Raw genomic sequence first — 14,770 nt, forward strand, 5'->3', positions numbered from 1 at the left:
TGGAAAAAAAAATTTTAGAAATACATTTTCCTCACAATAATTTTTATTTTCTAACAGTCTCCTGTTGAGATTATATACTTAATTCAGCGATGATCTAACCTTTTCAACCTTTCCAAATAAAAGTTGCTGTCTTTCTCCTCAAAATAGGCGTTTACATATAAGATAACGTCTTGGTGTAATGACAATCTCTCTCCTGTAAGTTAAAACTTTGAGGTTAGGAAACGGGAAAAGGCCGTTACTGACCAATTTTGGTGATTATGGTGGGTGGTCAAAAGTGTGAGATGTATTGTCCTGTTGTAAAAGCATTTTCTTTTTCTCCAAATGCGGTCGTTTTTTTGGAATTTCTGCCTTTATATTATCAAGCAATGATGCGTGTTACTGTCTTGTTACTGTTTCACATTTTTGAAGATAGTAGATGGATCCCATGACTATCTCAAAAACGGTCGCCATCACTTTTCCGGCCGGTGAAACTGTCTTTGCCTTTTTTTGGAGCAACTTCGCCATTTTTAATCCACTGTTTTTCATTTCAAGAGTGTAGTGGTGTGAAGTTCCACCTACAGTTATGAATTGATGCAAAAAATCCGACTTATTTTGCTTCATTCGTGTCAATATGACCAGGAAAATGTTTATTCGAATGCATTTTGTGTCCAAAGATTCTTCACTCTACTTCTTCTATCTCTATAACCTTAAATCGGCCATCTAATACCATTTTGTGAAAATTCTCAACGATACGCAATATTTTGCCGTCCTGTAAACTCATCGTCAATCAAGCTGATACAGACGTACTTCAATTCACTTGCCCAATAGTTGACGATCGTAAATGACGGGACAGAGTCGTCATACATGGTTTTGAACATATTTTTCATTTGCGAAGAGGTATTGCTTTTCAAAAATATATATTCAATTACAGCTTGATACTCAATTTTTTCCATATTCATGAAAATCTTTATAAAGACTATGGGTGAAACCAACATGTGACAGAATTCTTCAATCTTTTAAACTTCTTGAGATGCAAGAAAATGAAATAACCACTGGGAGCAAAATCGGGATTGTAGGATGGATTATAAAAAAATCCCAACCCTATTGCTTCCAAACAACTGCTGTGCGTCGAGCCGTATGTGAAGGAGCACAAACATGCAGTTAGCATTCCATGTTTCTTCTTTTGAATGGTAGACCGACCGTACCTCGCAGTCGACGTAGAGAGAAGGAATAAGACAAAGCAGTGGAAATCCCTTGTAACAGTTAATTACAACTTATCGCGACGATTGAAATGAATTGCTGAAGTGTTTACATTGACATATAACTTTTTTTAAATGCCTTATCCTTGGGCGTTGGCACATTCTTAAATTAAATTATCGTTATTGTGCATGAACGTATGGCACCGTCATGTATCAGATTGATAATCTGATTTAATGAAATGTATGTATTTCGATATTACACCATTTCAATAAACTTTGCGGTAACTTGAACGTGTAGAACACGAAGAAAATTAAGATATGTATCAACGTGACTAACATTACAAATTATATAACCTTGTTTATTATCATCTAATTATTCAATTTATTTTTATTACTATAACAGATTTAAAAAAATTATGATGCAGTCGTGAATGCGATTAAGATAATATCAGGGTACATGTCGGTAGAGACTGAACGTTACTGGACAGATGATTTCGATTTATTCAAATATTCAATAGTCTAAATTTTCAACCATAAATATTTTGCAGAATTATACAAACACATTTTAATAATTCAACTTTCTCATATTTATAAACACTAATTAAAATAATTCATATTTATAATAAATCAAAATTGTATAAGAAACTATTTTGAAAAATGGTTATTTTATAGATTGATCTCAACGATACAATTGGCCTTATGGTTTTTATTACGCCCTTTCAATCTTAATAAAGGTGCTCATCCAAGTTTTTTAAACAAAATCCTCCTTTAGGTTAGCATTTCGCTTTTATTATTTTAAAATGTTTTTTGTACATTTCCTATTGTAACCGTTTTTACATTATCTCAGTAGGAGAATAGAAGGAATTTTTCGGAAACTATTTAAGTTGAAATATTGATGAAGTTTTCTTTAGACGCCACTGTTTTAATCTGTTTTATATTGAATTGCTACTTTTACAGAGTGGGTAAAGTTGTACATAACTAAATAAATGTTTATTTCTAATCATCTACAAGGTAATAAATAGTCAAAAAATTAAGAAAATAATGACAGAGTTGCATTTGTTTATTTCGATTAAGCAAATGCTTCTAATGTTGCCCATTAGCTATTTAACAATATCCTAAACGCAATATGAACTTATTTTTAATGACGTAGGGTGAAATTAATTTACACCTATCGCTTAAATTGTGATTTTAACTACTCAACATTTGCTGAATAGCTCTTAAGAACCTTGCTTTTCAAATATCCTCATAAACTTCATATTTGTCCAGTTTAGTTTTAGAGAGGGTACTATAGATCTTTCAGGTCGCAGTTCCAACTCAATCTAATCTAATTTCCATAAGAAGTCTAAATGATTAAGATCTGAGAATCTCTGTGATTATTACGTAAGCCCTCTTATACCTAGAGTGGTATCTAGTTGATTCATTATTTGCTCAAAACACTGCAGTGTTCTATCAGACAACTTTTAATATTTGCAGAGTTCCAGATTCTCTCTGATGGTGTGATTATGAATAAATAATTTTTCTATAGTAACTGTTTTTGTTTATATATTACAAGTGTATAAAGATTTATATGCTAATCGTCATGATTCTATATTTATATTTAGTCGGCGACGGATTGTATAATCCATCCGTCTATAATTCATTTATTAGTATAAAACCACTTCCACAAACAAACATTGAAAAACGATAAAGTTTTAAAGAAACATATGAGAGTAGTGGAATGAAAAAATTAAATGAAATAAATTAAACTGTGTATTCTTATCAGAAAAATTACCTAGCTTACAACTAAAAACCTCTGAGTAATAAAATGCAAATTGATTTTTGTTATTTAACATATTATATCGTTATAATTTAATAAATGCTCTGAATTTAAATATATACAAGTTTTTTTTTCACTTTTTAAAACAAAAACTTTGCAGTGAGTTTGCATAATAACATCTTCATCTGTAAAATTGAAGTTGTATAATCCGGTGAAGTATATGTTTAAATTCGGTAAATGTTCATTTGCAAAAGGAAAAATAATTGGGAGCCTAACTTTACTTTATATAAAACGGAATCCGTAAAATCAAATTATTTGTTAACAACTGAATCGAAAAATGTTTAAAATATAGCAAGTTAAAAAAGTTGAAGCGAATATGGAAGCATAGTAAATCTAGAAAATGAAATTAGGGTTCATACAAAATGGTTTTTGATGTCTAGTGGTGGTGTTTTTTTTAATTACATTGATATACTAGAAGAAAAGTGTAATTGTTTGAAATTTTTTGCTTTTTAAAGAAACCAATCAATAAGAATTGCACCCGGCACAATTAATAAACATAACCTGGTTTAATTGATAAAGTAAATATAAATTGTATATTCAAATAATTGTTTTTAAATAGCATTTAATACATAATTGAATATAAAAACTAGAAATAAATTCATGAATCAAAATTAACATTATCACCTAATAATTTTGAAGACAATTAATGTCCACTAGATATAAAGAAAAATTATAAAGTATCGGTGTTTTAAGTTTACGGAAATCGAATACGGAATATGAAAAATAAATTATTTCAATTTCTTATTATTAATTGTTATAACTCACCAACATTAAATTTTTTTAAATCACTGTAGACACACTAACGCACGCCGCACATTCACTCACAAATGCTTGTTGGCACCAACGACGTTCAACCGAGACTACGAGAAATCAATCAAAAGTAAATTAAATAATTTAACGTTATCAAATGTTTTAAAATAGATAATACTGTTCACTCACGGAAAGTATGATAACTAGAAGAAGGCCGTGTGTTCATTTCTGCTTCTGTAATGTAACTACCGATAGTTTTCTATTTTCGTTTAAACACACATCGAGAAATTTCAATTTAGTTTTAATTTAAACTGGTATCACGGTTGTAAAGCATGATGCCTATGATGAAAAACCGATTGTATTCAGATCAGGGTATTTTAACAGACGCTTGGACCAAATAGCACATAGGCAATAAACATTCCGAACGTGTCAATTTTGTGTTTAAAAATATATTATCGATAAAAATAAAAATTTATTAGCTGTTCTCGAATAAATTTCATTACTTTATGTATTGTATATGTAAATTAGGAAACGAATAAATTCGGAGAATATTACATTAATCTGGTCTGTGGGAATTTTACTGGATTTAATAGTCGATAAAAGTAAATTGTTTTGAATAATGTATTTGCATATAGATGTGAGAGAATTTTAAAGAAAAATGAAAATCATTTTGTGAAAATTTCCATAGCACAATATTGTTTACAATATTAGAGCAAACAAGACAGATTATAAAAGCACCAAATATTATTTCTTAAGACGTAACAGATAATGTGAACGTGTTCAATGAATGGTGGAATATATCAATATTCTTCACGACCTCGAGAACGGGATAAAATACCTAGATTACGTTGTAGTATAACAAAAATAAAGTGCAAAATGGAGATTGAAAATAGAAATAAATAAAAGAATGTTTTGATTTTTCTACGATATAGGGGCTACAAACATGATTAGATTAGAGTCTCCGAACGGTCCAAATTCATCAGTAGAGAACGCTAGTGCGACAGTGTACGGTGCGCTCGACTTCCTGTCTTTCCATTCCGTGTCGGTTTTTCGGACGCGAGTCAAAGGACGTTAGGAAGTGAACATAGTATAAATCGAGAGTGTGGATGGCTGACACTCCGCCTGTCAATAGTAGGCATCTCGCGAGAGTCTTGATCGTATATTGAGGTGGCGGTTTGCGCCGCTATAGAGACTGAGATAGCTTTGCTCTCAATTAGTATACTGTTCTTCTAGACCAAAATCCAAATTCTAGTAATGATGAGTCGATTATTGGAGGTAGCTGTCTTCTTGAAAATTATAAGCGGCTTCCAACGACTTATATAAAAGTGAGTCGCACCTTAACGTCAAGTTTTTTGCTTAACATAATTTGACATTTCTTTGTTTCAGTGTTTGACACATTCAACCATGGAGAGGTACACAATTGAGCAGCGCGTTAAGATTGTTGAAGCCTTTTACGAAAATTGGCGTTCAAATCAAAATGCATATCGTGCACTTCGTGATTTTTTTGGTAAGTATAATCGACCAAATGTGTCCACAATCTGGAGAATTGTGCGCAAATTTCAGCAAACCCTGTCTGTAAGAAATGTGGAAACACCTGTGCATGCTCGACCCGTTCGTTCTGCAGGAAACATTGCTGTTGTTCGCGATAGTGTGGCAGAAGAGCCGTCAACCTCGACTCGTCGTCGTACCCAACAATTAAACATCTCCCGAACATCACTGATGCGAATTTTGAATAAACATCTGGATTTACACGCTTACAAGGTTCAACTGACTCAAGAGTTGAAGCCTACTGACCATTTCAAACGTCGTCAATACGCCGAATTATGTCTCAGAGTCATTGAAAATATGGACCATCGGCCGATATTTTGTTTCACACATAATTGTCATAGATCCTTCTATCATTATAAAAAATATTGAGATAATTCTCTGAAAACTTTTTGTTTTATTAACATCGTGCATTTTAGTTGGACCACCTTTTAGAACTAGAGGTAAAAAAGAATAGTTGTCTGTTCATATTGTGGATGTGATAAATCAATCAAATTTATCTTGGTTTGCGGATGCGGTGCTCAATGGCAAGACGTTTTCTTCGAATAAGAGTTTTGTTTGTGATGAATAATATCAACGTTAATATTGATTATCGAGATAATGTGAAAGATCTCACGCTTCTATTTTGGTCCTGAGCGTTTTGTAAGTTTTCCAAGAGACATTTCAACATATTTGAAAATCAATGATATCTCGTCATTGGACTCTTAAGTACGTGGAAATGCTTGTAACCGAAGTTGTCAGATTTCATGTCTTACTTTCAAAAAATTTTATAAAATCATTATTTGTTTTTTCTTCTTGGCAATCTCTTTTATTTGTTTGCTATATATTTTAAAATATTATTCCTCAACGTTTTATCTCTGTATGAGTCCAGTTGTGAATTGAATAACTCAGAATGTTGTCTATATATAATCATTTCTATCAATCTTCATCAGAAAACGACGGTATTTTAAATATGTTTTATACGTGATTTGTTGAGCGCGACATCCGACACTACCAGTTCAGGTCGAAAGTTTTAGAGGTCTCCTGCCTAGCATCTTCGTTTCCTTCGCCCACTGACTTATAGAAGGCCTAAAGGTGTTTTGTTCTTCCGTCTCGATCTCCTGTCTCTGACGCAGCGTAAACCACCATCTTTAGATTGCTCTAAAGAGATGCAATAACATCCAACCGATCAAAGGATTACGGCTTTTTTCTTGAAATTACAAGCTATCAAAGATGTCGATATTGATAAATAAGTCGATCGACATCACTTTATTCTGATGATATGAAATTTAATATGGGCGGCGTGATATTTTCTCCAAATCATCTCATACACAAATTTATCACCATAAAAACGTCTCGCATTTGCGATAAATAGGATAATGTAGTTGCAATAGATGAACATATCAGTAGTTGTTACTTGTAGAACATTTGGTATGCCGTCATATATAAGTTAGTAGTAATGGTTCACTAAAACAACAACCAGAACTGGCTTTTACATATAAATCCAGTTTTATTCCAATTTATCCCTTAAGAGATAGAGATTGAGAAAAGGTGAAACAGTGAGGTTATATTGTACTTTCGTAATCGATGCTTTCATAATTTAAAAACTTGAAACCGTTTATTTTTTTAATGCTCTCAAAAAATGATGCATTGCTTAAGGTTGAAGAATAGACAGAAATCCTGCTTGCGCGAAGTGGATATTTAATTACTGTTACATTTTTTTTTCAAGTAATGCAACTGTCTGCTGAGTTGCTTGAGTATTGAGAGTCATTTTATAGTTGCGGAGCCAATTCGAGAATTGCTTTGGGATCAAATGTCCAGTAAGGAAATAATTGAATCGTTTCTTGGGGGTGTCGTGGTGTCGTTTTATGTATTAAAGGGGGACTAGTAAGAAGCCATGTAGAATACCAGTCAAGAAAACGTCGTAACTCAATTTATATATTCATTGTAAGTAACTGGATTTTAATAAGGGAGCTTTACCACTACACTTGCCAATTGCTTTACAACAGATGTGATGTGTAAGCACAATGAGTCGAGTTTTGAGATGTAATTATTTGCCTTCAATTTTTGGTAGACCCTATTCTAATTGCAGGTAAAACCGTTGTCAGATACATAAAAATTTATTGATTGCATTGATCGATTACATTTTTTTATCATATCAAATTGCTTCCCACAACATTTTTGAAAATTTTTCTTTCATTTCCCGTTTAACAAGTACATTATTATTGTGATTAATTTCAATTTCGAAGGATAGAAACTCATCTGTAGCTACATTGTCTGGTGTTTTCCCAAACAACGGGAGGCAATAAAGAGATATTGATTGATGGTTCTATGAATACATTGATAACTTATATTCTACACAATATTCATCGATTCGTTTTCAAAATCAACAACATGGTTTCAATCACTAATTTTTCAACACACAATTTATTCAGGAATGTTAACAGTGTCGGATTAACATTTAGAAATGATTGTATTTTGTATTCCTGCAATACTTTAATGATGATTGAATTGAACTACAGGGTAATTTAATGCACATATGTTTGATATATTATTATTTATGCTATGAAATTGGACCTTAAACTTGGGGTTTAAAGTGAAAAGGAAATTAAAAATTTGATTTGAGTCATTTTTCGATAGAAAATTTGCTTGGGATATAGTGAAAAAAAAAGGTGAAGAAATGTACAGAATAGAGAAACGAAATTTTCTTTACTATTTTTATTACTTCGTATTTAATATGCAAACATCAAAAACCAAAATGAAAATTAATACATTAAAAAGAGGAAAAATGTACAAATAAAGACCATTATTTATAAATTTTACTTTACTTATAATAAGCTTATTAGAATCGATTTTTTATGAACATATGAGTTGAAAAGAATGTTTTAGGTACCAATCATAACGAATACCATATCATGGTTATCAAAATAGCCATATCTGTAATAAATGAAATCTGTACCTAAAATAATGGTCCCAGAAGTACCTGGCCTGACCTAGAGTGGCGGTAGTTGCTTGAAAAATACCACTGTATTAAAAAGAACACAATCTATATGGCAAAAGCTTGAAGACGACATGTTGTTTAGTATTTGTTTGGCAGCCATCAATAGGTAATGTTTTCAGTGAATTTTTAAACATGGAAAAAATTGGTCATCTCTATGTGATACAATACTTTTATTTGGCCTTAGCCCTAACCAATATAAAAACTGAACTAGATGCTACTCTGGGCGAGACTGCTCTTTCTTTATGAACAGTGAAACATTGGGTAGGAGAATTTATACGGTGTTGTACGATTTGCGAAGAACAGCATCGCTGTGGTCCACCAAATGAGCTCACGACTCCAAAAATGTTGAGGAAAATCCACAAAGCGGTAATGGATGATCGCCGTCATAATAGGCATTTTAAAAAGTGCGGTACAACGCATGCGCAAGAGGGGTGTCGAGTTTGCTCACATTGGAACAAAAACAGCGTCGTGAAGATGTTTCCATCGAGTGTTTGGCTATGTTTCACAGGAATAAAGCCGAATTTTTGCGCTTTTTCATAACCATGGATTAACCGTGGGTCCACTTCTTCATACTCGAAACAAAAGAACAATCAAAATAATGGACTGAAAAAAATCCGGCTCCAAAGAAGACAAAGACCGTTCTATCTGGCAAGGTCATGGCGTCGGTTTTTTGTGATGCGTGTGGCATAAGTTTCATTGATTAGCTTGAAAAAGGAAAAATTATAAACGGCAACTATTATGCATAATTTGAGCAAAGAAATCAAGCAAAAACGGCCGCATTTGGCTAAGAAAAAAGTGTTCTTTCAACACTATAATGCACCAGCTTACACATCTGTTATTGCAATGGTCAAAATTAATGAATTGCTCCCTCATGTACCCTATTCGCAAGATTTAGCCTCCTCGGATTTTCTGTTCCCAGACTTGAAAAAATGGCTAGGTGCTTAAAGATTTTTCAACAGTGATATCGGCAGTTAATGGTTGTGTAGAGGAGCTTGACGATTCTTAAAACAAAAAGAGTATAGAACTTATTAAACATCGCTGGGGAAAGTGTATGGAGTTAAAAGAAGATTACATTGAAAAATAAATATTTTTTTTTCCAAAATCTTTGTATTTTCTTTGTTGGGCCAGGTACTTCTGGAACCATCCCCGTATATATAATTAGAAGGGTAAAACTTTGGAAAGAATGACCATAATTAGACATATCTCTATAAACCAAATTTAAACAGAAAAAATTTACGTCGATTAGATAATAACTAAATATATTAATCGATTGAAATTGGTTTTTTGAAAACTTTATTGTGAAATAATCCAAATGAAAAAACAGTTGCCAGAAGCTCGTGTTTTGTGAAGATTTGAAAGCAAAATAACAAAGGATGAAATAGAGATTTTTCTATTTGTACTGAACCACACCAAGTTGTCCCGAAGTTGTTCAGAAATCAGATGTAAACTAATACCTACTCGTCATTACAATAAAACCTACTTTAGCGGATAAGACTTCTCAATTAATCTAGAAAACTATGATGTGGACTATAAGAAATTCATTTTGTTTCTATTAAAACTATACTTTGCACACGCGCTGTTGAAAATACCTGTTGCACCTTTAGTACAAGCAGGAAAGTAGCCATTTTATAACTAATCTTTTGACTTTTGACCTATTTGAAAGGAACAAATTATAAAACGAAATTGAAATAGCAATTTTAGCTAATGATTGGGTATTCAATTATGCGGAAAGGAAAATATTCCATTTTGCAATAATTTTACTGATAACCATTGTATAATTTATATTAAACATTCAGTTTGCAATATTTTCTGTTTATAATTATTAATACATTCCATAAGTTCAATAATCTAAATAAGTTATACCCAAAATATATCAAAATAAATGGAATTTATTAGAAGAGAGAAAAAAATTCACGTTGCAAAAAGTTTCTCATATTTAATATTATAAATTCGTGCTCCTAAAGGCACTTGTTTGGGTAAAACTACCCAAACAGATTAAAGTATAACAAAGGAAATCAACTGAAATATTGTCATCATCAGATCGATCTTTAAACATCAAGGAAACTATCAAAAAACGATCGTACTACTTAATTTATTACATCTCCTCATTTTTGTACAAGGCGAAACTAAATCTGGTACATAACAGACGAATACGTTGAAGATGTAGAGTAACGACGCTAAAGCAATGGATAGAGCATCAATAAGTCTGCACATAACAACAAACAACACTTAATGCAGCCAATTCTGTAGGGGAATCCTTGTTGTGAGGCAAATTCGCTGGATGAGCACGTACTAGAATTACTATGGTCTGATTACCAGGACAAGAGAAGCATAAAGATAACGAAAATGAAGATGAAATGGCCGAATAAGCTGCTTCAATGCCATTCGTTGGACCAAAACTTTTGTAAAATAAGTTATAAAGGGAAGCAATAATAATATTAGAAACAGCATAAATTATTAAGGATTTTGATTTAGAAGACCACAAAAAAATTGAAAGTATGGCAGTTGAGTATACCATAAGGCACCTCAGTAAATTCTATCTATCCTAAAAAGAGTTAGCGTTTACGAATATGGATAAGTCATAAATAAGAGGCTCCACCTCACTCACACTCAAATTTCAGAAAACAAGTAACAATAGTTAATGGATAAAATAGAGTCAATCAACAATAAAGAGTCCCAGATGAATGAAGGTGGAACAAAAAAAAGCTTTCGTCTTGTGCATGTTGTAAACCCGTCCAAACTAGCATAGATTTTCGATACTTATTGTAAATGCAATCAGTGAAATTGAGAATGCAAGAAAACAATTCTTCCAATTCGTCATAGAAGAGCCATAACTAAGATCTTTTAGGAGAGAACCCTTCATACAAAGAATTAATGTTTGTTAATGATCCATTATAATTTCGCATATAGAGTGATTTTTCATTTAGTAATTGATTCCATTATATGTTGCTTCTGAGAAATATCAAGTTTTAAAAAAATTTTTCATACTTTCATTTCATTTAGAGCCATTTTTACTAAAACACTGATAGTTTCTACATTTTTTAAAATTTGCTTTTATATCATGTTGCATTATGGAATTTTTTAATGTAACCTCAGATCTTGATTCAGTACCCCAAAAAATATAGGAAATAAAAAATAACCCCTCAATTTATATAATTGTCTCATTTGAGTTTTGTTTCTTTCTCAGATATGTTTTTGGAAAGTCTGAAAACGCTGAGTGCAGAAACATTTCGGAAACAATATATAAACGGGAACTTTAAATATATTCTAACAACTAAAGAAAGACGTTTTAAGTCATTAAACAGTACTCAAAATCCAAATTTATTGAATAGTTAATAGATATATGTTTCACATGTTTTACAACAACGAACATAAAATTTTTATTCTTCTCGTATTTCTTCTTGTGAAATAGTTTACAAACTGATAACTTTATGGTTAGAAGTTTATTAGCCGTAATAGAAATGAACAATCGTAATTTGATATGCGAAGTAATAAAATTTGCAATACTTTTCGATGGAACAATTTCACGCATCATGGTGACAACTATTGTTCTCATAACTCATAAACTAAGAATGTATTGTTTGTATAACAATCTAAGAAAGATATCTCCATTCCAAGTTAAAACCTAGCCAAGTTATTGATTAACGCATGAAATTTATTCTACCTCTAGAAATAACCATAATATTTTATAATATCTTTTAAGGACCAATGCGAGCGTATGGCTCCTTATGTAGTAACTGATACTCTTTCAAATGAAAGTCGCTGATGAATGTAAGCTTTAGTATATATTTTGTCATGATATTGACACAATCTTATCCAAGCCTAAAAAGATATTCAGATTTCATTTATATTTGACTTCAATCCGCTATTTTGTAAATAAGAACTTCCGTTACAAAAGTCAACCTGGCAATTTGGCGTGTGGGAAAGAAGCGGAAAAGTCTCTGCGATTGAAAATGATTTCGAAGTGAACTATATAAAACAGTTCTTCATATGAGATCAATCTATTTGTATAGATACCTAACTAATTGAGCAAACATCAGTAGCAAAAATAAAATAAGGAGAAAATTAGTTGGAAAAAAATGTTGCTTGTTACTGTCCTAGTACTGTTTGACTTTTTTGTCAAATTTGTCTTCTGTCAAATAAACGTTTCTGGCGTATGACAGGAGTATGCGACTGGTTGACTCTTTCTTAATTATACGCCACAGAAAAAATCAGACGATTGTCCACATCCATTTTCAGTTATCAAAATAACATATAAACGTTAAATGTTGTTTAACTTCTACATTATTCATATTTTTTTTGCTGAAATCCCAAGTTTAGACAAATTACATTTTGCTTTTCCTTTATTTGTAATAAACTGCATGATTAGCGAAAAATTTGTACAGCGATAATTAAATAATGTCTATTTATCTGTTTTTGTTATTATAATTATATTACTAAAAACCTCTTTTTGTTTACACAAGAATTATGCATTTCGAAAGGTCAGAAAAAACTTTGATTAAAATAGAAATCTAAATGGTAGCAGTGAAACGAATACAACCGATATTTATACTTATAATTTTGTCTGAACATTTTCTGACCTGAACCTGAAAATGTCAGTACTTATCTATATAAGTAAGAAATATATTTTCGCATTTAACTATCGTAAAAAAAGATTTTTCTGAAAATGAAAAGACACACTTTGTATGGAGTCTGCCATCATTTACAGCCGTAAAATTTTGTGCATCTGAATTCAAGCATCGCCGTATCGGCTTGACTAACGATGAGAAACTTCGACAAACAATGATAGCTCACCAAATGGTACTGGACCAATGTCGCGTCGGGTTGAGGTTATAGAAATAGAAGAGGCTATCGGCATATCAAAAGAGCGCGCCAGTGTGAAGTTATCCACGGATAAAATAAGAAGAAATCATGTAAATATTAAAAGTTCACCTAATTAGAAAACAGTCGTGTATTTTTTATAACATAAAAAAATTCATAGAGCTGACGCACATGATTCGTTTTGAAATCGAAGCTCCAAATGTTTTCAAATGTTCTTCAACTATTACAAATGACACTCAATAAGGAACTTATTAAAAAAAAATATGATATGAGAGTTTTTTACAACGTCAAAAAAAGAAGATTACAGTCCCGCGATGATGCTCATCGTTTGGTTTGAAATCGAAGCCCCAAAATTTTTCTAAATAATTGCAAAGGACTAAAAATAGTATTTTTTATAATGTAAAAACAATGAATAACGTTCGCGCCCGCTAAAATCTTTCGTGGGTGATTAAATGCCCAATATTTTTTCAAACATACATTTTCTGTTGAACATTTAAGAAACGTAAATACAAAAGAGTTTGAATAAGGACACAAGAGTTACCTATGCCATTGGATAAAGACTTCGTTATGCACGTGTAATTTGCATTGGTTAAAGAATATTTGAGAAAATTTTGAGGCGTCGTTTTTAAAAGAAAATATTCGGGACAGCGCTGGAACGTACACTTTATGAATTTTTTGTATGTTATACAAAATACTACTGACTAATATAATTTTTTTCATAATAGTGAAATACGTACAAAAACACGTATTTGAAAATGTTTTATCTATTCAATCTTCAATTTTTAGTAGTAAAATTATGTAGTTTATTATAATGTCATTATATGTCTCCTCTATTAACAATTTTTTGGAAATGTTTAGTTAATTTTGTAAAATAATCTTCTTGGTAGAAATTCGTTGAAACTTCACACGAGTAAAGAACGCATTTGTCATATACTGACTGAAGAATTATGCACGCGTAAACTATCCACACGTTGGGGTTACATTTGCTCACTTTTGATCAAAAGATCATGCGATTAAAAATTTCAGAGGCTTTATTTACGCGATTCATGCAAAATAAGTCCATAATAAAACCTGAAATTAAAAAAAAAACAGTCAAGGCAGTTGATTGCAACGGACGAACCTGCTCCGACAAAGGCAAATACAATTTCATCAGTCGGAAAACTGATGATTTTTGAGATAATCGTGGAATTGTGTTCATTTGCTATCTTTAACAAAGTAAAACATTAACCAGAAAATATTGCGTTTCATTGCTTGATAAGGATAAGAATAAATTGCGAAATTGAAGAAAAAGGAAGTGATTTTCCTTCAGAACATTCACCTTCTCCGCTACAAATTGGTTGATTATCCACCGTAATTATCAGATCTTGCCCCTGGTGGCCTTTTCCTGTTTCCTAACTACTCAGACAACCCTAGTATAATATATTTTTAAATTCCGTATCCCAGACCGATTGTATCCGAGTATGTTAAGAAATTATGATGAACGCAACAAGCGAAATATATTTTTTTATTATCATTTAAACAATATATTGCATCATATTTACCTACAAATTCGAAGAAATTCTGAGAAATCTAAATATTTATGAAGTCGAATCAATTTACAGTATATTTCAATCTGAATGACTTATTTAACCAAATAATAAAAATTTGTTTACATGGTCTGCGGTTACTCATTCAGAATGT

The 14,770-nt window shown here is 31.7% G+C and overlaps 1 protein-coding gene and 1 long non-coding RNA gene across 9 annotated transcripts in view; one reads left to right on the top strand and one right to left on the bottom strand.

Moving 5' to 3' along the window:
• Positions 1 to 14,770, bottom strand: part of LOC130452815 (protein phosphatase 1 regulatory subunit 3B) — a 107,468-nt gene that overhangs the window by 22,561 nt on the left and 70,137 nt on the right. The window contains exon 2 of one of the 8 annotated variants that reach the window (XM_056792278.1): positions 3,760 to 3,854. The exons of 6 other annotated variants lie outside the window; for them this stretch is intronic. In XM_056792278.1, the coding sequence (XP_056648256.1) occupies positions 3,760 to 3,765 (6 nt within the window). In that variant the 5' untranslated portion in view covers positions 3,766 to 3,854. Of the gene's footprint in view, positions 1 to 3,759; positions 4,130 to 14,770 lie in introns of those variants that run through there. One more of the 8 variants, XM_056792336.1, reaches the window with a different exon arrangement.
• On the top strand, positions 4,838 to 5,506 carry LOC130452862 (uncharacterized). Its single transcript, XR_008911005.1, has 3 exons — positions 4,838 to 5,069; positions 5,131 to 5,251; positions 5,308 to 5,506. It is a non-coding gene; the product is annotated as an uncharacterized LOC130452862 (long non-coding RNA).

This window comes from Diorhabda sublineata, chromosome 1, assembly GCF_026230105.1.
Source record: "Diorhabda sublineata isolate icDioSubl1.1 chromosome 1, icDioSubl1.1, whole genome shotgun sequence".
Taxonomy (NCBI): domain Eukaryota; kingdom Metazoa; phylum Arthropoda; class Insecta; order Coleoptera; family Chrysomelidae; genus Diorhabda; species Diorhabda sublineata.